Genomic DNA, 24,344 nt, shown 5'->3' on the forward strand with positions numbered 1-24,344 from the left:
GGCCAATTCGAATCTGTGGCTGGAAACTACCAACTGCTACCTTATTAAGAATAGTCTCCCCTATATAATAGTATTTCCCACTAGGGTGCGCGTGATCCAGAACTATTTTTCATCCATGTTGTTTTATTACGCAATAAAATACGAACTTAGTATTTATTACAGTAATATTAAAGCCTGATTGAAGAATTAATGCTTGAGTCTTCATATCTATGCTGAAAGAAATCAACATTATAGAATTGCGGTACCATTTAAAATTGACATCGCGGAAGATTACTTCGCGGTGGCTGTGTTATGCGGTCCCTAAACTCGAAGTCAAGGAAATTCCTATATGGGGCAAAATATTTTTCACTTAAATACTGCTAGATTCAGCGCCTAGCAAGGGAAATATATTGTTATTTTCATAGCTCAATATTCAGTTAGTTAACTGTGTAACTGTCATTGAAGTTATAGACCCAGCAATGGCAAAGTTGATAGCAGTTTGCCGGTCTGAGGATTATCAGTTTGAAAGGAGACAAATCCCACTGGTTGTTGACGACACACTTACTGTAAGTTCACTTGGCAGTCACATTAAAATCCTTTCTTAGCCAAAACTATCATTGTTATAGGAATTTCTGAATTGGTTCTTAAGAAGCATTGAAAATACTAAAGTGTATTTATATGAAACAAGGTCACAAATCACCCCACCCACAGATGGCCAAGTTATATAAAGAAGTGCTGCATCAACTTACAAAGTAAACATTTCCATTTTCTTGTTAAAATATACTTGTTATTTTGCGAGTACTACAAATTAAATACAATGGCAAATAGAAAGTCAAAACTATGTATATAGTAATACATTCTGTTCCCACTGAACAGCTGATCGCATGTATTGACTTGCTACTCTTACAATTGACAGGTCTAGGAAAGTGGTATATTTACAGATTATCTGTAAATTTACAGATAATCTATAAATTTACAGATTTTTCGATCAGTAAATTTACAGATTGTGTGTATCAAAATAGATGAAATTACATTATTCCCAAAACCGCGGCTTGAAATTAATTGATTTATTTACAGTATGCACAAATTAACATCATTTGTGAGTTTCAGCCATTTTTATTGACTTTGAATTTTTGGCATTTTCAAAAAAATCAGAGTCAACAGAAATGACTGAAAGATATAATTGATCTTTATTTATGCGTACCATAAGTAAATCAATTAATTTCAAGCTGCGATTTTGAGTCCCAAGTATGATTTTAGCAGTTTTCAAACATTTGATCTGTAAATTTATAGATTCCTTATGGAAATATTATAGTATGCCGCGAATATCCAGCGAACATGCCGCGAACACTTGATACAATTGGTATAATCGTTCGCAGGATGTTCGTTTGGTGTTAACTTTTCACATGCAAATTAGTTTTGCTGCAAACTTCCCGCGAACAAGTAGCTGTGAACTTCCCGCGAACAAGTTGCTGCGATCATCCCGCGAACTAGTTGCTGCGAACATCCCTCGAACTAGTTACTGCGAACATGCCGTGAACTAGCTGAAAACCATCACTACAGAAATAGTGTACAAAAAAGCATGTACAGAAAAAGTGCAAAAACAAATAAATTAATAGGAATCAGGGATCTAAATTTATTGAATAAACTTGAACACTGAGGTTGTAACAAATTCAAATGGTCTATGTCTGAACTTTTTCATATCATATTTGGAGCATTTTTAACAAAGTTTTAATGATAAAATGTGTTTGAATTTTAACTTTTACTTGTCATTTCAATAACAGTGACTGAGTGCATGTATTTAAATTTCATCCCAATGTTTTTTCTTCACACTGCTTATAAGTTATATGTATCACTACAAATCTGTCATAGTTTTACATATGTTATTATTATATCAGACTTATGAAGCTTAGAAGTTGTCAGAATAAGCTAGTTTTATATTTATTTTTAGATAATCTGATACAGCTCTGCAAAAGGTTAAGAATATCTCTTTCGTTTTCAAAATTCCTTATGTTTATTGAGATTTATGAGTATAGATATTAAACATAAATTTTTCTGACTTACCACAAAAAAGTATATATTCCGAACAGCCTCTAAGAATCACTTATGAAAATTGTCTGTAATGCACACAGATTTTCTTCTAAACATGACTCATACTGTGATCTTACAGATAATGTTACAAATTAATTGATCTACAATATACCTGCTCTTATAAAAGCTCTTCAGTATCAATTTACCAAAAGATTATAAACTTCTAAGTTCTTCTCGTGAACATGCTGTGATCACTGGTTTTTTCCTGCGAATATCCCGTGAACTAGTATCAAACCAATCACGGTAGCAGCAAATATCCTGCGAATAGGTATGTTCGCAGCATGTTCACGGCATGTTCGCAAATTTTTGACCATTTCGTAAGGGATCGAATAATCTGTAAAATTATAGATTATCTGTAAATTTACAGATAATCTGTAAATATACCACTTTCCTAGACCTGATTGAGGCAAGGTAACGGCAGTCAAATTCGAAGCTCTATGTAACTATGTATTTATAACTTTTATTTAAGGTTTCACACTCTGCAAATAGCAATTGATATATATATATATATATATATATATGCCCTTGTGTTATTCCCTTACAGCTGCTTTTAGTTTATTACTTTACCACTCTTTGTCGGAAAATAGCTTTAATGTTATTTGTTACATGTAATATCTGATGTTAGATAATGTTTCTTGTACCTTGTATATTCAAATTTATTCAATGTTACTTTGTTATCACTTGTTTTTCATGGAGTACCAAAACCTGTTTTTAAAATGTGAAACTGAAAGTATAGTATTTTTCCAAATAATCATTAATCATTTCTGTCTCAGTTTCTTATGGCCCAAAATCATCAGTGATCATGAAATTGTTTACATTGAGAAATAAATGTCTGCGTATGTGTAGCTGTTAAATGTGCTACGTTTATAATTGCTTTGAGTCATGGACAACAGTTATTTATCTATCTCTTTTTCGTTACAGTCAAACCCTTTACAGGGATGTACTTTTTGTAGACCGTTCTGTGTGCATCAAGCCATAAATATTGTTAGTAGAAAATAAAAGAAAATCAGGCCAAATTAAAAGAGGAAGGAAAATTTGTTCGTGATTTAAAAGATAAAAAGTGGGGTAAAGAGCAAGGTTGTGGTGAAGTGTGTTCAGTGTTGCAAACGCTCGAGGTTGGGAGAAAGGGAATGTCAGGTGGAAGATTCTTCCATAGGACTATAGTCCTGGGAAAAAAAGGAGTAATCGTAGTCAGTGGTTGCAGAGATTAACCTGTAAGACAGCAGATAATGACATGATTGCCTAGTAGTAGTAATGGGGTAATCTTCCATGGGGATTGCAGCCAGCTGATTTAAGATTTTTTCTATAACGGAGAGTTGGGAGTCAATGCGCCGGAGAACTAGCCTGCGCTATTTTGGACCCTATGACACTGGAGGTGCGGCCAAAATCGGACACAGCCCAACGCTCTGCCTGTCTTTGGACCGCTTTTATTTTGTATATTTGTGTTTTTGTGTATTGAGACCAGACTTTGGAGCTATGTTCCAGCTGTGGTCTGACGAGGGTCTGATCATATGCCATGGACTTAAGGGGTTTGGAGTTAACCTTTATATTCCTGCAGAGCAAACGTAGAGTTTGATTTACCTTTTTGGTTGACTTATTTATGTGGGCGTCCCACAAGAGATCATTCAAGATATTCATGCCATTGTATTTGCTGAGGGGACAGATTCTAGTAGTGTATTATTGTGAGGGAATAGAAGACAGGGTTTTCCTTACCGCGTAAAAAGTGCGGGATTACACTATTTTGGGCAGTCTTGTCCCCAAAAATCTGCAGGATTGCGACCTCGATGTCATGCAAAAAGTCCTTTCCCATAATTTCTTTCTTGTTGTACTTTTTCATTAGTTTAAAAGCAAGACGCTTTATACAGTACATTTTAATAAGCATCTATGTGGCTTGGATATCTTTTGGACTGGCTATTGTTTTTTTGCCTTAAAACGGTTCTGTAATGTAGGAAACACAGTCTACTAAAGTGACTAATCAAAATACAGAGTCAAAGGGGGCCTCCGTGGCCGAGTGGTTAAGGTCGCTGACTTCAAATCACTTGCCCTTCATCGATGTGGGTCGAGCCTCACCCAGGGCGTTGAATTCTTCATGTGAGGAAGCCATCCAGCTGGCTTACGGAAGGTTGATGGTTCTACCCAGATGCCTGCTCGTGATGAAATAATGCACGGAGGGGCACCTGGGGTCTTCCTCCACCATCAAAGCTGGAAAGTCGCCATATGACCTAAAATTGTGTCGGTGCGACGTAAAACCCAACAAAATTAAATAAAATACAGAGTCGAAGAAACTTTCTTTGCAGTCTACGGACCATTTTTGCGAGTCCTGGTTATGAAAATATCCCCCAAAATCATGTGTATGTCCCCTAAAATGTAAAACTAAGGGACACTATGTCTTCCGAATGAAAAATCCTAGGAAAAACCCTGGATCTGATGTCTCTTTCCATATCTTGGTCCTACTTACATTTTCTAGTGTTTTAAGGTCAGTTTGGAGGGTATTAAACTGTCTGACAGAGGTCAGTGACATGTATATTGCAGTATCATCTGCAAGTAGACACACTTTTAAATGACTTTAGGCCCATATGCAAGATTGGGAAACCTAATGTGTAGCCTCATTAAATAAGTCTTTACTTACTTACTTTGACTGGATATTTTGTGGGAGGTCATTTATATATGCAAGGAAGAGCAGGGGCCCAAGCACAGACCCCTGCGGAACTCCAGAAGAGACAGGCTGCGCTCGGGTATATATCGAATAGACACAGCCACTCATTGTCTATCCTATACAATGGCAATGAAAATAAATACACTTTGTCATGACAAAAGGCAGTGATTGAAGGTTGTTTAAATGCTGTAATTTCGTGTTTGAAGGCCTGAGAAGAGTGTTTGTATGCTCCCCAAGTGAAGCAGATAGTCACTGCTTTGTCCGTGTGTCAGTCTGTCCTGCAGTTCATGTCCGGAGTATTTCTAATCAACCACATATATATATACACCATCTATTTTTATTCAAGTTTGTAAGAGTGTGAATAATTGGCTTTCTGCAAAGGCAAATACTGGACTCGGATAAGCTTGATCATACAGTCAAGAATGTTGTAAGACATGCATAGTATTTCATTAAGTGAAATAGCAAGGTACAGATTTAAAAGTTGCAATAGCAGTTTTATATTTAATTGATTTATAAGATACATATACCAAACACATGTTACTTTCAACTTCAGATGGTTGTCCAGTTTGCTGACAAGTGTATCGATTGTGACCATGTCAATGGAATTATGTGTAAGGATATGGAGCGGTTTGTACAAAGGTTTAGTGCACTATCAAAGGACGAAATTGCAGTGGCTATGATGGTCACTAGTAAAGACATCATGAACTTACTGACCCATCTTGTACCTTGTGTTGGTTGTAGACGAAGGTAAGTTCTGATAAATTTCACATACAGATTTAAACTGTTTGACTTTTGTCTAGCATAGCTAGCATCAAGAGCTGTAAATGTAAATATCTTTGAAACTTAACTCTGGAAAGTCTTAAAGTCTGAATTACAAACTTAAACTGTTCTGACATCAACTTACTATTGCTAGTATTATTTTCGAAATAGCATATGAAATGTGCAATGCTCATAATTTTTAAAAAAATGTGCCAGGTTGTATATTTATGTTGTTTTTTTTTGTAACATTTCAGTGTAGAGAGACTATTTACTCAGTTAGTTGATTCACAACACCCTGCACTGGAGCCTCTCATTGTTACCAAAAGTGCTATTATGTCAATCAATAGGAACTATTTGTTTGATCCCAGGGCCTTATATTCACTATTCTACATTCATGGGTAAGCTTCTTTGCATATTTATTGTCAACATTTATGTGCATTTAGAATTTTATATGTGTTTTTGAATTTACTGGAATCTAAAATCTGTGAATATAGCAGAAATAAAATCTGCAATTGAAAGCAGCTGTGCAGTATCATGCTTCTGTTATAAGACACGGTAAAATTTAGTAGTTGGAAGTAATGTTGTAATTTCATCAGGAAAAAGTTAATTTAAATGAAGATTTTGTGAATGATGCTAAGCAATAATCTTGTAATTCGGATGGCATTCATTTGGCATTTGGAAAATATAGAATGTTGGTCTTTTTTTTTTTTTCATTTTTCATGTTGTTTTTGGGTGTCTTAATAGATGAACAAAATCATGCTAACGATGCCACTGATTTGGTCCACTTACACAACAAAATACACAGAGATTGTGATGCTTCAAAATATTATTAAAAGAGCTGGTACTGCTTAGAATTTTTTCAGACTTCCTGTATGTAATAAACAGACCTATGTTTTGATAAAAAGATGTCCACATTTTTTCGTATGTATAAACCTTTGGGTGTTGACAGAAGTAGGGAAGTTTTTCGCTCTGTAAGAGAAGGGGCATTTACAGGCCCTTTCCTCTCAATGAATTCCGTTTGAATCCTGCAGTTTATCCCAAAATTGACTACATTAAGTTTTAATTCCCTTTACCTAAATACCATGCTACTGTTTAACCCAAAGGTAAAAAAAAAACAGGTCTGCAAAATTAATTGAAATCATTATCCTTAAACATTTTCAGGGCAAAGTTATCCACTATGGTAGATGCTATTCCAAAAAGTAAAAAGAATAAAAGATGTAATCTACACTCACTGGAGACTCATAAAACTAAAACTACAGGGTAAGTATGAAACAAGAATAGTCCTCTGTTTTCATTACAGCGCTGAATAAAAAAAATGAAATTCTGCTGAGATCTACATCCAAAGACTTGAAAACTGAAACTACTGTTAGTGTGAATATTTGAAATATGAAGATATATTTAAAGGAATAATGATGAAATATTTGTACCCCCCAACAACAAAGTTGTAAGGGGGGGTATACAGGTTTCAGGTTGTCTGTCTGTCCGTCTGTCTGTCTGTCCGTAGACGCAGTCTTGTGCGCACCATCTCTCCTTATCCCCTTGACAGAATTTAATGAAACTTCACACAAGTGATCAGTACCAACAGTAGTTGTGCATGGGGCATGTTAGGTTCTTTTAGAAAAAAAATTTGCAGAGTTATGGGACTTTGTTTTTTTGTTACTATACTATATACATAGACACAATCTTGTGCGCACCATCTCTCCGCATCCCCTTGACACAATTTAATGAAACTTCACACAAGTGATCAGTACCAACAGTAGTTGTGCATGGGGCATGTTAGATTCTTTTAGAAAAAAAATTTGCAGAGTTATGGGACTTTGTTTTTTTGTTACTATACTATATACATAGACACAATCTTGTGCGCACCATCTCTCCTCATCCCCTTGACACAATTTAATGAAACTTCACACAAGTGATCAGTAACAACAGTAGGTGTGCTTCGGGCATGTTAGGTTCTTTCAGAAAAAAAAATTGCAGAGTTATGGGACTTTGTTTTTTTGTTACTACACTATATACGTAGACACAATCTTGTGCGCACCATCTCTCCTCATCCCCTTGACACAATTTAATGAAACTTCACACAAGTGATCAGTAACAACAGTAGTTGTGCATGGGGCATGTTAGGTTCTTTCAGCGACAAAAATTGCAGAGTTATGGGACTTTGTTTCTTGTTAACATACTATGTACATACAGTCTGCATATGCAATCGTGTGCGTGCCTAATCTACCAAACCCTTACACACAATTTAATGAAACTTCACACAAGTGATCAGTACCAACCCTAGTTGTGCATGGTGCATGTTACATTCTTTTAGATAAATATTCTGCATAGTTATGGGACTTTGTTTTTTGTTACTATACTGTATACATACAGTCTATATACATACAGTCCACATAATTATGCAATCTTGTGTGCGTCAAATTGCAATGTACTGTGTCAGTGCATGCGGGGAGTACATTCATCACCTTTAGTGATAGCTCTAGTTTTCTTAGCTGTATAATATTGTTAGCATTTGTTATCGGTACATCAGACATCCCAACTCTCCCGATCCGATCATGTTTCTCCCGATTCTGGTTGTAAAACCCGATCACCCCGATCAGAAGTCTCAATCTCCTGATTAAAAAAAACAACAACAAAACAACATAAACAACAAAAAAAAAACACAAAAATTATGAAATAATCCACTTCTTTGCGCCTATCTGATACTGTATCACAACTGACGAGTCTGTAAACAACAGCTTTCAGATATTTTCGCACCTTATTCTACCTGTGCTGATTATTGTTAATCACACGATTTAACAAAGCCAGGTGTTGATTAATGTGTCACAATTGAAATTAAAATCCAGACATTAGATATCTAATTAAATTCAATCAAATTTAGATTAGAAATTATACTGGCTTTACCTTTTTTGTAACTTTTTGAAATCAAAAGTAGATGGTCGCCGAGTCAACCTGCTAGGTTTTAAAAAACATTTCTCTTAAATTATTTTGATAAGAGGAAATGTCATGGTAAATTTTAATATCACTTACTATCAAATGCTGTTAAACTGTCTTTGCATCATAACAATTTGTCAAACACATCCTTTTAACTGGAGATTTAGGCAAATCTACGAAAGTGTAACAATACCCGGACATTCAATTTTGGATAACAGAATTTTGATCAATAAAAGTATTTGAGCCAGGGGTTTTAAATGCTGGTTGACAGGGATGAGAATCAAACAGTAAATTTTCTATTGCTTGAACTTTTATTTTTTTAGCTATATACATTTTGTAATTACAGTTCTAACAGCTGTACTGTTTGTCATGTAAAATTCACCTGGGGAGTCTTCTTTCCAACAAAAGAAATAAAAGTGCAGGTTTAATTCTCAGTGGTGTTTTGAATTTAGACATAGTGCTTAAAGTGCCATAACTATTTAATTTTGCACAGAAGGCTTCATGTATTATTGTTCCAAAACATTAAAAATGCATGAATAATAAGATATAGACAAGTGAATTTTTTTGAGACTAGTGATTTTATAAGGGCAAATAAGTTTATGTTATCATTAGATTTGTTAAAAGCTTCGTTATCATGAACATAATTACCGCGGTATAAAATCTCCCACTTGAACACCTCAATCTCCCACTTTGGAAAGCAAAAACTCCCACTTGGCATTCAGAAAAAGTTGGGATGTCTGGTACATGTACATGAACATGTTATGATACTGAGAAGTGATATTATTGTTTCTAAGTATGGAAGGCACACATGTCAGGAGCACTTTCTTGTTCAACTAATCACTTTTGTTAAGTTGCAAGTAAATCAAAACTTTCAATTTACTGTAGCACAATATGTGAATAAAATCACCCTGCATTCAGTTGAAAAAAAAAGCAGTAGAATCTTAAAACTCATTTAAAGGGCAGGGCTGCCTAATTATAAGTTGATTTTATATGAAAGCCATCACTCAGAAATTCAAAATTTTGAAAGATTTTTTTTAAATATAGCAGCTTAAAATGGCTTACCATTTGTGTGTGGGGGGGGGGGGGGGGGGGACAGCTATTTTAGTGTTTATCACATTTACTTATTTACTTAGTCACTCACTCCTGGTATATTTATTCAGCAAAACCCATTTCAGATAGGTTATTTTCTATCATTTCTTGAAGTTAGATGAATAGCATGATTATATCTTTCAGTCCAGTTGGAAAAAAATAAATTGTTTTCCAGAATTATAAATTTATTTTATATCGGCCATTTTATTTTGCATTGCTATTGGAACAAAATGGTTATCATTCTGATCAAATATTCAAATATTCATAACGTAGTAAGTATCTTTAAGTTGATTTTGAAAATTCTTTCACTTCCTCAAAGAATTAAAGAAGACCTAACTGACAGAACAGACAAAAAAAAAGATTGCTTTTCCCATGAATGCAACATGCTTGTTTATATTTGCAGTAGTTGGATAGATATCTGGGATCTGTTGTCTCAAGAATGCAGAGAGGAAGTAGTGTTAGTGGATGCTGACAGTCTGCTTGATACCCTCGAAAACTACCTTAGAAAACACAGGTACATTATACATTTATATACGTGACAGAGAACTCGGGTACATTATACATTTATATACGTGACAGAGAACTCAAGTACATTATACATTTATATATGTGACAAAGAACACAGGTAAATTATACATTTATATATGTGACAAAGAACTCTTTATATGCAGACAACTTCATATTCCTCGCTAAAATATGAATTATCCTCACACAGGAATTTTATGTACTATCCATCTTAAGTGATTTTTAATGAAGCTGAAGCTGTTTTAAACCTTGTTGTGAAATTGACTGTTGCTGCGAAGTTTTCCTACAAGTGTTACCAGAATCATCTGATGTATTCATCGTGGGTTATCACTTCCTAACTACGATTGCATAGGTATAAAGCAGAGAGAATGGAACTTTTCTCTGTCATATATATGAAGAGTATTCTTACATAAAGATATAACTCCTAAAGCATTGCAGCATTTTGTAGCTTCTTAAAATCTACAATTACAGAGGGATAATATGAAACAATTCTTTGATCAGGTGTCTACCAGAGGCCCCTTCATCAAATTGATACTTCTATTTTTACAAATGTATGAGAATTTTTACTAAAATCTGAGAATGCATAACTAGAGAAGTTAGACCAGAAACCCTTGTCATGCTGTTCACCATGTACCTCTGATTCAAGGTGTGAAGTTGTGATACTGTAAGGTGTTGGTTAGATAGTCAATAAAAGTTAAATGTCAACTAAACACCATGGTAGCTAGTGAAAATACTGGGAAAAGGTGTTTGTCATACTAATCTTTCTATTAAATGATGTTTGTTACATCTACTGGTGATCATTTTCACCTTTCACTGCATGCTCCTCACCCTGGCACTTGTTATTAATAAAATCTTATACATGTAACTAAAGAATCTTTATCAATGATTTATAAATATCTGTGACTTTTTCAACAAAAAATAATAAATACATATTAATTATGTAAAACTTAAAAAAAACAAAAACTTTTATAGATCAGCTAATTTGGGCTTCATGCAGGTCTCAAGTATTTTCTGCTGTTCTTGTACTGTAAACCTGAAGGTGAAAACCCATCACCAGGTCAGATTTGATTGTTTTAAACTTTTTATAATCCAACCTTTAAAAGTTGATTTGAACTTTACAAGAATGAAAACAAGTTCTGGTTGCAAAAGGATCCAGGTCTGTCACAGTTTAATACATGTATACATTTATAACAATAAAAGGCAGTGAAAGATAAGGACAAATGGTAACTCCCAGTTACAGTTTATGAGTACAGTCTTTAGCAATTTTTTTTTTCAACCGCTAGCAAGTTTGTGAAATTCTGCATTGAAGGTCTGTTTAAACCTTCACTAAGTAAGATATTACTAGCTCTGACTGATATACCTCTTTATGAGCCTAACGATTATGTTTAACCCTTAGCCTGCTGCAGGCGAATTTAACAGCCTTTGCAAACAGCTTGGAACCAGATCAGATGCCGATTTAATTGGCGTCTGATCAGGTTCCAAGCTGTTTGCTACTTTGACAATATTTCTTCCAATTTTGGAGCAAATTGAATGAATTTTACAATTTTAGCAGACGACAAGCAGACGACAATTTATCTAGCATGCTAAAGGTTAATGTACCTTTCAGTGATAAAAGGTAGCTACCTGGAAAAAATAATAATAGAAAAAATATAACCATTTGTTCTTGTGATTTCTAGCAAACTGCATATGACTGTAGATATGAACATGCATAAAGTGTTTGATATATTAGAAAAAGCAGTTCTGGAGGGGCTAAATGATAATATATGTGGTTAAATGTGATTATATAATATAAATAGCAAATGAAGAGTATTCCAGGGCAGTTTTCAGTGATGAATGAAATTGTTTAAATTTTAAAATACATTTGGAAATATTTGTTTCAGGTTTTGTTCTGAGTGTAAGTCAAAAGTGTTGCGTGCATACAGTATTCTAGTGGGTGATATAGACAGTGCAAAGGAAAAAGGTTATTGTCCAGCATTGTACGAGGGTCTGAGATGTTGCCCTCAAGAACGGCATATACATATGCTGTGTGATACAGACTTTATAGCTCATCTCATTGGTAGGGCAGAACCAGAAATCATTGGAAGGTATTTTAACTTTCTCTCCATTTTATTCTATTTTGCACTTAATGATGATTATAAATTTTGTTTTTGGTTAGAGCAGTATGATCTGGCTACTAATTTCTTGTTTGGTAGGGCATATATATATTAATTTTGCAGTATAATACCTAAGTTAGGTTTTAATATGCATATTTCATACTAGCAAACTTGCTTGGACATGTTTGAGAAATAAACACATGTTTTTGCAGCAGAAATCTTGTGTGACTTTAGAATCACAGTATTATTCTGTGAAAGAAGAGTGCATATTTCTCCGTGCAATTTTCATAATCTCTGTTAAATTCACTTATAACTCTTTTTTTTTATGAATTACATAAATTTGTTCTTAGCCAACATGAAATTAAAAGTGTGCTTGTTGATAAACTTTTAAACACAACAGTACTTTAACATCACAAATGATGTTTTTCCCATGATGAATGTGGAAAAATACTGACATTTGAGGGTGCTTGTAACTTAATGGGGTTGAATAATGAGTCTGTAATAATGCTATTATATTAAGGTTCCTGCTTTGCTATAGTGATTTTATACTGTAATATCAGCTGTTATAATATTATCTTATCAACTCCCTTGTATGATATTGACATATTTTATATTTAAGAAATAATATAACTCATTTAGTGCTTTGTCGCTGAATAAAATCATTGTTTGGAGTTCAGATGCGAAGGAGTTATCACGAGTGCGCAGCCTGAGTGATATAATAATACGCATCTGCACGAAAAGCAATGGATTTTTTTTCAAGAGCAAATCACTAAATAAGATATATTATTTCGATTTTAACACGTTACTAAGGATTTTAAAGTATATCCTTGACGACATCCATTAAATATTTGCCTGTTTTCTGTTGGTTTCTTTTCAAGCGCACCTCTATGCGTGTTGACGCTATGACGTCAGAAAAATGAATTGTTGTTTTATAGCACAGTTTTCAGCCTTCTTTGTTTAATAGGAAAAAAGAATGGGTCATGTTAGAATTGATATTTTGACACATGTGTGGAGGCTTGCTCTTTTAACTTTGTTCAACTTGGTTGTAAGATTTTGTTGCTCTTCGGACTTTAACTTCCTAAGAAAATGGTCTACTGAAAAAAAAAGTCTTTGCTGCCTTTAGAAGGTTTTTGCTGAGCACCAGAGGTTAAACTGTGTGCTAGCTTCACATGTCAAAACATAAATATAACATACCTTTAACTTCACCATTTGTTTATTTAAAGCAATGGAAGACGAGACAGACATGCCAAGACGTTAGATATTGCCCAGGAAGAAGTGCTCACCTGTCTGGGAATACATACGTATGAACGGTTACATAAGATATGGCAGAAATTGAAGGCAGAGGAGCAAACATGGCAAATACTGTTCTTCCTTGGAGTAGATGCACTTAAACAAAGCTTTGAGGTAAGAGATCCAGGAGTTACAGAGTTATAAAGTCTGAATGAAATCCAGGTTTGAAGTTCAATTGATGCTTACCATTGAGTTTTTGATAGGATGAATAGGGGAGTAGGGATCAGTGATATCATAAGCACAACTGAAATGTAAGCTGCAGTATAAAAAAAATTTGGAAATTCACAGATAATATTCATGAAGTGATATCTTCTTTTGCATTACGAGTGACAGGGTTTTTTTTTTTTTTTCAGGACAATACTAACATTCTGCATTGTTCAGAAGTTTCCTTTTTTCAAACATAGCCTCCAGAGCTAAAATTAAAAAAAGTTTAAAAAGCAACATCTGCTGAAAAAAGCAACTGTACAATCTTAAAATAATTTCTTTAAGAAATATTATTATGAGGGACCCTGTTTCAGGATCGTGTAGATTATTCAGAATAGTGAGAAACATGCCTGCCAGGAAACATGGTCACTTTATGTATATAGCAGAAATAGCTTAAAGCTGATTTCATTTCCTGTAGCTGGGAAAGAAATGCAAGGTATATGCATGCAAAATATATTGAATAATTCTTTACAGATGGCATTAGAGCGTAAACAGGGTGTGTCAAACTTAGAGTTAATGTGTGAGGAATTGTTAGAGGAAGAACGAGCTCGTGAACAACGTCAGGAGAAGAAACGACAACGTAAAAAGAAAAAGAAGGCAAAGTCAGGTCAGTTACATGAGAAGGAGAATCTGGTGTTAGAAGAAGAAGAGGATGATGATCGTTGTAATAATGTAAGTATGCTAGTTTTCTACTCATAATCTAATCTTGTAAGTAGTAAAGTAATTATGTACAGTGGTCACATGTGTGAAGGTTCTAAGTATTCCTAAATTCAGGTTTTGTTTACTGCCCGATGTAGTTTTTGCAAAACTAATTGGGTAGTAGAGATTTAAATGGAATATTGAGGTACTGCATACATTGAAATAGGAGAATTTCTGTTAAATTAAACTAGAACTGATTGAACACACTGTAGAATATTGGCTGTAAAAAAAGCCATGGAAGTATTGTAGCTGTTGGTTATGGTCCTCCGAATATAATTTTGCTGTTCTTAGTTATGTGTGGGTAGCCGTCATTTTATTGAGGCAGTTAATAGTTCGATAGTCATTTTTAAGTATTTCAAAACTATTACCAGTTGGTAATATATTATTACACTTCAGTAATCCACTGAAAAGCATGACTTTATGTTCGAAAGGTGAATTAAATAACAAATTTATTGAGATATTCATTTCATTACATACTGCTGAATGTTTTATACATGTATAAATAGTTTAACATTATTAATGTATTATCAGATTATAAGTAAATGAGAATTAAACTGAAATTTTACCGAGCACAATATTTATTATCCCTTTGGTGCTGATTATCTTTGCTTTTATGATGTATGAGTTTAGTTTATGTTGTTTGCTTTGCAGTGTGATAGTTCAGCTTGCTCCATGACAAAGAAGTCTCCTCAGTCATGCACCTCATCTGGCTCACACCACAACTGTGGCGATCACAATTCCAACACCACTGTAGCGTCAATGAATAGTTGTAGGAGTTGGGAGCGAACCTGTGATCCTAGATCCCCAAGTACGGGACCGCCACATAAACCACAAATGGTACTTGGGAGTAGATGTAGTGATAATGGTTATTCTTCATGTGGAGATGGGTGCGAGAGTTGTAGTATGCCTAGTTCCAATGATGGCTCGGATATTGCGTGCTCAGAGGGAGTTTGTACGGGAATTGATGGTAAATATTTTGTTTGATTACTTATTTAGCTGGCAGTTACAGCATAAAGAATGTTGCGTATTGTGTATATACTGTACGAGAAGCCTTGTTGGCAGAGCGGCAGTTAATAGTATGGTAGTCTTTATTATCCACAAATAGGTAAAATTTCGATGCCTGCTGATCCCGTGTTTTTTTTGGTAACATTTGAAAAGAAAATATAAACTACATGACAAAAATAAGTTGTCTGCTGAACAAGAATTAGCAAGTTAGTTGACCTTAATAATTTGCACGAATCACTACATTCATGATTTTTGACTGCGAAATGATAAATATTACACAGTAATAAGCTGGATTTCTGTTGAAATATCATTGAAAACTAAAAAGCAAAAAAATAGAAGTTCTGTAACTTATTTTTGTCATGTAGTTTATATTTTCTTTTTCAGTAGACAATACACTTTCAAATGATACCAAAATTATATGGCCTTACCAGGCATCAATATTTGATATACATTTTGTATTTTAATAGCGCTGTTCTATAGAAATTGTATATTTGTGGACCAGATACCTTAAGTTGGCTGACCTTGAAGTACTTACCATTTCTACAGGTCTGAGCCCACTCAAGATGTTGAGTTATTCTATATGATAAGGAACCTTTGTGGTTCTACCCAGTTACCTTCACTTCCTCAAATATATGAGCCACAAGGTCTTCCTCCTTTTAAAAAGCTGAAAAGTCATACATCATCTGAATAGGTTAAGTCATATTTGTGACTTGAAAATCCACTCATCAGATCACTTCAGCTATCACAGATAGTCAGTTTGTACACTAATATAAGATGGAATGATTTTGTTTTGAAAAGATCTATATGCCCACCAACAAGGTATAGGGATATATTGTTGTGTTGACGTCAGTCAATATTTAAGACTTATCCCGAACTGGTGAAGGTTTTGGTCTATGGCCTGAAAAATAAGGTCTTTCGCTGATGTAAAGTTTATAAGTGATAAGTGCCATAAAACCAGCTATGTACATGTATGCTTGTAGGAGATGATCACATACATGAGTGTAATCCCCGCGGTAGAGAAAGATGTCCAATGTCAGAACTGTCTCCGGAGAGAGGCAGAGTTTCCCCACCTCTTCCTAAAGGAAACAAGGTATATATTATATCAGAATAATTACAAGTTGTACATGTGATTGTTACAAGCTTTTCATCTTTTTAAGAGAAAAAGCTGTGAGTGATTTAGATCTTTATGACTTTACGGAATCCCTTAAAATCTAAAAAGCTATAGGTACTTCATTCATTGTAAAATCACTTTTATTTAATGTTATCATTATATACTAGATTCTTAGCTCAGCTGAACTTTGTTTAGGATTAACTGTTCTGTTGGCTTGTCCTTCCTCTTGCTGTTGGATTGTCCTTCCTCTTGCTTCAACATTTTCATTTAAGCATCTCATATTAAACTTCTTTTCAAAACTCTAGAGAAGGACATGTATTAAATATGAAAAGGTCAAGGTTAGGCAAATAACTTTAGAACCGTCATGACCTTCATTTTAAAAATATATTTGAGATTATAAATATCAGTCAGAAAACACCGAACAAATTGAAATTATAGGTTAAAAGTTATATTATTAAAGATTATTGAAGTTGCATATATCATACTTAAGTAGTTTTTGGTTTAGGCATATGTTGGATTTATCTTTACAGTTTCAGAGAATTCTCTAAGCTTTAATTATATTTGAACATGCTGTCTTTTTAAATTTCAGTGTGAAGATTATTTCATTCCTACATGTAAAGGAGATTGTGAAAAACAAGGCCAATACAAAATGACATTCAGCTTAGAAGATATGCTTGAGGTTAGTATCTGTGAAGTATAGTCTACATTTTCTAATGAAATTAGAAGTATTTTCAGTGTTAAAAAAAGAAAAATTGAGCCGTGCCATGAGAAAACCAACATAGTGGGTATGCGACCAGCATGGATCCAGACCAGCCTGCGCATCCGCGCAGTCTGGTCAGGATCCATGCTGTTCGCTTTTAAAGCCTATTGGAATTGGAGAAACTGTTAGCAAACAGCATGGATCCTGACCAGACTGCGCGGATGCGCAGGCTGGTCAGGATCCATGCTGGTCGCAAACAAACTATGTTGGTTTTCTCATGGCATGGCTCAATTAGTACTACACTGCTCATTTGTCATCAGCAGAGTTATATATCCCCATCAATCATACTGTCAGTAGCTCAACTAAGTCTAGCTATTCTACTCACCCTGGCGTCAGTGTCGGCCACAGTGTCACACCTTGGTTAAAGTTTTGCATGCAAGTACATACAGCTATCATTTAAAGGTATATAGCTTTGAGGCTTATTTTTTCTTTTTCTAGGTCAATTACCAACCTCACTGGGTCAAGTTCCATAACTCTGACATGTATTTTGAGCTAATTATGCCCCCTTCTAGACTTAGAAAATCCTGGTTAAAGTTTTACATGCATGTTTCTATCTCCAAAACTAATGCAGATATTTAATTGAAACTTCACATGTGCCTTCGGGGTTATAAAACTAGTTGATAGCATCAAGTCCCATAACTCTGACCTGCATTTTGGCCAAATTATGCCCCCATTTGGACTTCAAAAATCCTGGTTAAAGTTTTGCATGCAAGTATATACAGCTATTACTAAAAGGCATATAGATTTGAAACTTATTTTTTATGCCCCCGGCATCTACTGATGCGGGAGGCATATAGTGATTTCCTGTCCGTCTGTTCGTTCGTCCATCCCTCCTTACAAGGTTAACCAAATGGGGCCGTTTCGTCTAGCATCAATACCCCTTACTAGAATGACTTGATACTAATGCAGATGTAACCTGTGACCATTCCTCATCTTCAGACATCACCTGACCTCAGTTTGACCTTGACCTTGACCTCATTTTGGACTTACGTTGCTTTATATGGGCCATCTCTTGGTTAACCAAATGGGACCCTTTCGTCTAGCATCAATACCCCTTACAAGAATGAATTGATACTAATGCAGATGTAACCTGTGATCATTCCTCATCTTCAGACATCACTTGACTTCAGTTTGACCTTGACCTTGAACTTGACCTCGTTTTGGACTAGGTTGCTTTGTATCGACAAGGATGCCACCGGGGGCATCAAGCGTTTATTGAACGCAGCTTCTTTTTCTTTTTCTAGATCAATTACCAACCTCACTGGGTCAAGTTCAATAACTCTGACATGTATTTTGGGCAAATTATGCCCCTTTTTGAACTTAGAAAGTCCTGGTTAAAGTTTTACATGCAAGTTACTATCTCCAAAACTAATGCAGATATTGAATTGAAGCTTCACATGTGTCTTCGGGGTTGTAAAACTAGTTGATAGCTTTACATAAAACTAGTTGATTGTATCAAGTCCCATAACTCTGACATGCATTTTGGTCAAATTATGTCCCCTTTTGAACATAAAACTTCTGGTTAAAGTTTTGCATGCAAGTTACTATCTCCAGAACTAATGCAGACACTGGATTGAAACTCTATAGATATTTTAACATTTAGGGTAATATTTTCCTGCTTCTGGGACAATAATTCGAATAGTCGAGCATTGGTTGTCTTATGAACAGCTCTTGTTTTAGGATGTCTCTGACATTATTATGCCCCTATCCAAAGGAGGAGGGGTATATTGTTTTGCAGGTGTCGGTCGGTCAGTCTGTAGACCAATCGTTTTCCGTATGATAACTCAAGAACGCTTAGGCTTAGGATCATGAAAGTTGTTTGGGAGGTTTATCATGACCAGCAGATGACCCCTATAGATTTTGAGATCAGTAGGTCAAAGGGTAAAGTCTGACTCGGAACAGTTAAACGGTGTCCAGATGATATCTTGTGAACGCTTTGGCCTAGGATCACGAAACTTAATAGGGAGGTTGATCATGAACAGCAGTTGACCCCTATTGATTTTGAGGTCAGTAGGTCAAAGGTCAAGGTCACAGTGACCTGGAACAGTTAAACTGTTTTCGGACGATAACTTGAGAATGCTTGGGTCTAGTATCACAAAACTTAATAAGGAGATTGATCATTACCAGCAGATGACCCCTATTGATTTTGAGATCAGTAGGTCGAAGAGAGGTTGATCATGACCAGCAGATGACCCCTATTGATTTTGAGATCAGTAGGTCAAAGGTCAAGGTCACAGGGACCTGGAACTGTTTAGCAGTGCTCTTGTTTCATTCTCTGATGACTTGTTTTACAAATTTTTATCAGATTATTTTCAGAATTGATATTTAAGAATAATCATCGTGTCTGCATTTAATAGGGGGTGTTTAGGTTGCCTGATTTTTAAAAAAAAAATATGGGACTTGAAAAAAAATATTCATCCATTTATTTTGGTCATAGATATGCTTTTGTGATTCTTATGACCCTTGTACTAGGTATTTAGCTAAAAGAAATATTATGTTATGACACCAGTGCCTGTCTGTCCGTTAGCAATTCCCTGTCCGCTCTATAACCCTGAACCTCGTGAAGGATTTTGAAGAAACTTGGCACAAATGTGCACTACATAGAGATGACGTGCAGAGCGCATGTTTTGGATGTCTTGCTTTAAGGTCAATGTCACACTGAGGGGTCAAAGGTCATATGACTTTGTTTTGTGTCTGCTCTGTAACTCTTGAACCCCTAGAAGGATTTCAAAGAAACTTAGTACAAATGTTCATCACATCGAGACGACTTGCAGAGTGCATGTTTCGGATGGCTCGCTTCAAGGTCAAGGTCACACTTAAGGGTCAAAGGTAATACCTTTGGGCGTATATTGCTCCGCATTGCAATGTTCTTGTTTGTTTTTTTACGGCCAGTTTTAACACCCTGACAAGTAGTACCCAGTTAGGTTATGTTCATTTTAAACTCATTCTCCTTTTTTTTTCAGCAATTTTGCTCATCTGAAGATGAAGCGGTCATATCAGAGGAGGAAATCATGAGGTTCAAAGCCAATGAGAAAAAGTTGATGAGAAAACGTCAAGAGCTTCGAGAAACACTGCGGCAAAGGTTCAACAACATGCAGCATAAACAACAGTCTGATGGTGTCGGGAAACAGCCTTTAGAAAGCGAGATGTCACTTGGTCAACAGTGACTAAATTGCGATATTTGAACTGTGATTTAATACAGAGTATTTCCAGAAACTTTTTAATTTTAGGTGCATCAGGCCTTTGCTTTTTGCTCTCTAATTCTCTGTACGAAATGGATTATGGATTTTATTTTATTTTGTGGTTAAACTTGTTTAAGATTAAAATCCACAATATGTAGCCATTAGTGACAGTTGCTTGCTCAACACTTGGTATGCTTATGTTGGCTTCGTCCAAAAATTTTGTTCTCTTCTTGAAACAGAAAGATGAACCGTAACTTTTACATTTACTGTTACTGTATATTTATTATTATATTCTATGGTTTTACCGGACCATTGGTAAACCATTTGTAGACAGTAGTTGTCCATCAATGATTTCTGTTGATATGAAATTATGTTCAAAAAAGGTCAGTAACTTTTTGATACTTGTAAGAAGAAACAAATTATGGAAGATTAATGCTAGAATAGTGTTATAAATAGTAGTCATGATTGACCAAGAACATCAAGCATTTACATTAATGGCTTATTATTTGAGGGATTTTAGTTTTGAAGATAACTTATTTTGGCAGTATATTTGTTAAGACATACGAGACAGAAGTAGAGATATTTACTATTTATTTAGATTTTTTGTTCCACAACTTCTTGTGCTAGATTATTGTTTAGTTTGTTTCTTTAGAAACGAATGAACCTTAAGTGTGAGAAAAGTAACATGACATGTAGTTAAATTGGTTTAAAGTTAACTTTTTATTCTGTTTTTGTTAACTGTCTTTATATGTATTTAACCCTTACTATGCTGGACACGATTGATTCTGCCTATGCGACCAGTGTAGATAATGATCAGCCTACACATCCGTGCAGTCTGATCATGATCTGCACTGTTCACCATTCAGTCAGTATCTTTTTGGTAACAGTTAATGATACTGTCGAAATTGGAAGATGGACAAGTTCATTGTAGAAATTAAGCAGGATAAGGGTTTATTGAAGCATTCAAAAATGGTCACAGTATAATTCTAGTTAATGAAAAAGTTTTGCCTGGAATGTTTGAACTAGGATTCCATAAAATGAAATGGATTTATTGCCAAAAATGTCATGAAATATTTAGTTGTTATTTCTTCTCTGTACTGATGGTTGCCATGTAAACACTAAAATAATGTAATTTATTTCACTGATGCAATTGCCAGAAAAGCAATAAAAAATGCAACACCAGTGTGCTTGAAATGGTTTGGAAATATTCAGAGTCAGTGTGAGCCCTGCCAGTACATAATTGAATCTTTGTGATCAGTTTATTTTATTAAGCAGTGAACATTTGGTTTAGGCACAAGAATGTTAGTTTCTCATTCACTTTCTCTCTTGTTATGCATTCTTCATAAAACTAACCTTACTGTTAATGATTTGTAATTATCAGGTTTGTTTATTACCTTCACCTGGAGCTTTTACCCATCTGTTACCAAAAAAAAAAAAGGGCAAGACTTTATAACTCTTCCCCACTGTTTTAAAACAAAGATAAAGACAAAAAATCTGAGTGGATTTTTCCCCATTTTTTTTACAAGCTGCAGGAAAATGTGTAATGTTTCTGCTATTATATATTTGATGTATTCTGAAGTGTAATCCTTACTGTTTTAAGAAGTTTGCTGTAATACAACCTTGTAATGTATAAGTGTGATAAGATTTAAGACCATCCTTTATTGTTCACTTCCAATTTTTACTATGAACAAACTTCTGCAAGAAAGTATTACAGGGTTCACATAAAAATGAGAAAAGTCATGGGTATTGAAAACTGCTGATTTTGTCATGAAAACTCCAGAAAAATTCTCAAAAATAATTTTAAATTTCAAAGTACTCCCATAAAATTACATAAAAAATTATAAAAGATTGCCAGAATAACAAATAACACTAATTTAAACCTTTTTCTTCAACCAAAATCAAAATGAAGTAAAAAAAATGTTAATAATACAATCTTAAAAACATTACGAAATATAGTTACAAATAATTTTTTACCTCTCTTGTCAGGGTTAAAAGTCATGGAATTTTGTCAGTTTAAGTCTGTGTAGAACTTAGTATTACAGTAAGGAGCTTCTTCTGAATCTGTTTATTTTGGGTTACGTTTCAGTATGATTACCATAGATTTTACAGCTCCTATAGAGACATTCTTTACAGTCAAATACATGTCGTAGATCATTTTCAGATTAAGGTCAATGCTATAACACCTTCTCACAGAGATCTCATTTTTTCTTCCCATTTATCCATGACTTGTGAAAATTTATCTGCTTTGAGAGACCACATGTCTACAAAGACATTTTTTTCTTCTCCCCCCAAAGGTCATGGTGGCCAACGTGCGTGACATGGATACCATACTCGCGGAATTTTTTTTGTCCCAATTCAGGTAATATTTTGCCCATTATTTCCTTATTACTTGGTGGATTCATATGATATACAGCAAAATGAGTGCTTACCTCCACACAAAACATCTGCAATCAGTTCAAACACTGACCAACTGCGGAAGGTTGTACATTACACAGTCAAAGAAAATCAGTTGGGCCAAGTATTTGAGAAAAGAATTGATGGCAGATGCTTTTTGAGGAGGAAAGTACTCATTTTGCTATCTTCGACACACTTCATTTTATTAAAATCGGTCAAGTAATAAGGAAAATATAGGCAAAATGTTGCCGGAATTAAAACATTTACACTGTGAACCGCATCCAGAAGTGGTGTGGGTTGGCCACCCAGAGGATGGTCTTTACAGACAAGTTTGACATTATGATTTTGTGGATCTGGATGAAATTAATGAAAGTTTGATCATGATTATTTGTTGCAAACAGGACTTAGTTTTGTTAATGATAGTACAAATAGTGAAAGGTATATGCAAGTCCAGTGCTTTTAAATTTGATTTTGCCAGAAGATTTGTTCTATTAAAAGCACTATAGGCAAAATACAACAAGTACAAAAGATATACTAAAGGACAAAAGAATCTGCCTGATTTGCTCAGAAAATAGAGCACAGTTCTTCTCCATCTGACTCGTGTTCAGATGTTGCCAGTTAATGTAGATTGGTTGATTTTTGCATTGGCTTTATTTAGTAATTCCTTGGTTAGCAGCATTATATGCAGCGTTAAGATTTGCCAAACCTGTTTGTGTTTTAGTACATGGTGCAGATTAAAAGTTATTTAATATTTTACATTACTGATGTACTGTTGAAAAATATTGCATCAAATCAAAATAAACACAAAATACAAGAGACCTGACAATAAAAAAAAACAGGAGAGAGACCTGACAATAAAATGCATGAAACCTGACAATAACTTCTATAAATAGAATAGACCACTGGCACCAGATCAGAAAGAAAATGCCTCCGTACGTGTTATACCCTACCCCTAGGTATTCTATAAGAACCATGGTCATGAACGGGAAAATATACTAACCCGTTTCAATCGCGCATTTCATACCTAAAACACGCAGTGCGGTAAATGTGTACTATGGATATCAAACAAGTGGTAATTTATCTTCCATTGAGTACCGGTCGCATTTCTTTAATACATCTTATCTTAGAAAAACAACGCGTAGTTTATAGTAATTTCAACGTAACACAAAAAACTTGCTTGAACTTCCCTGGTGAAGTTCCGTTCTAGATTAAAAAAAACATTCTGATTGGCTGTTGTGAAAATGTATGTCAATCGTCACTTTACTACACGTGTTCGCTAAAATGTGAAAATGCAGCATTAATGTGCAAAATGAATAAAATAAACAGAACAGATGCAGACCAATGTACGATTTCAAATTAAATATCGTATACAAGATGAATTTCATTCATCATTTGGAGTTTTAGTGTAAAATTGTGATTTTTTTAAATTCTGTTTTTGTTTGTTTACGTTTCGCCAAACATGTGCACACTGTCGTGACCTCTAGACCGGATGTTCATTAGGGAAGGTCAAGCAAGTTTTTTCTGTAACGTTGACGAAAGCATAAAATATGTTGATAATCTCAGCAATATGGAA

The 24,344-nt window shown here is 34.8% G+C and overlaps 1 protein-coding gene across 1 annotated transcript; it reads left to right on the forward strand.

Moving 5' to 3' along the window:
* Positions 1-108: 108 nt before the first annotated feature.
* LOC123534738 (gametogenetin-binding protein 2-like) lies at positions 109-23,651 on the forward strand. Its single transcript, XM_053520274.1, has 12 exons — positions 109-545; positions 5,280-5,473; positions 5,740-5,883; positions 6,647-6,745; positions 9,912-10,022; positions 11,914-12,117; positions 13,350-13,530; positions 14,095-14,292; positions 14,971-15,286; positions 16,305-16,414; positions 17,025-17,114; positions 20,159-23,651. Exons 1-12 carry the CDS (start codon positions 459-461, stop codon positions 20,360-20,362), a joined length of 1,938 nt encoding a protein of 645 aa, XP_053376249.1. The 5' UTR covers positions 109-458; the 3' UTR covers positions 20,363-23,651.
* Positions 23,652-24,344: the final 693 nt, after the last annotated feature.

The sequence above is a fragment of the Mercenaria mercenaria genome, chromosome 12 (genome assembly GCF_021730395.1).
Source record: "Mercenaria mercenaria strain notata chromosome 12, MADL_Memer_1, whole genome shotgun sequence".
Classification (NCBI taxonomy): domain Eukaryota; kingdom Metazoa; phylum Mollusca; class Bivalvia; order Venerida; family Veneridae; genus Mercenaria; species Mercenaria mercenaria.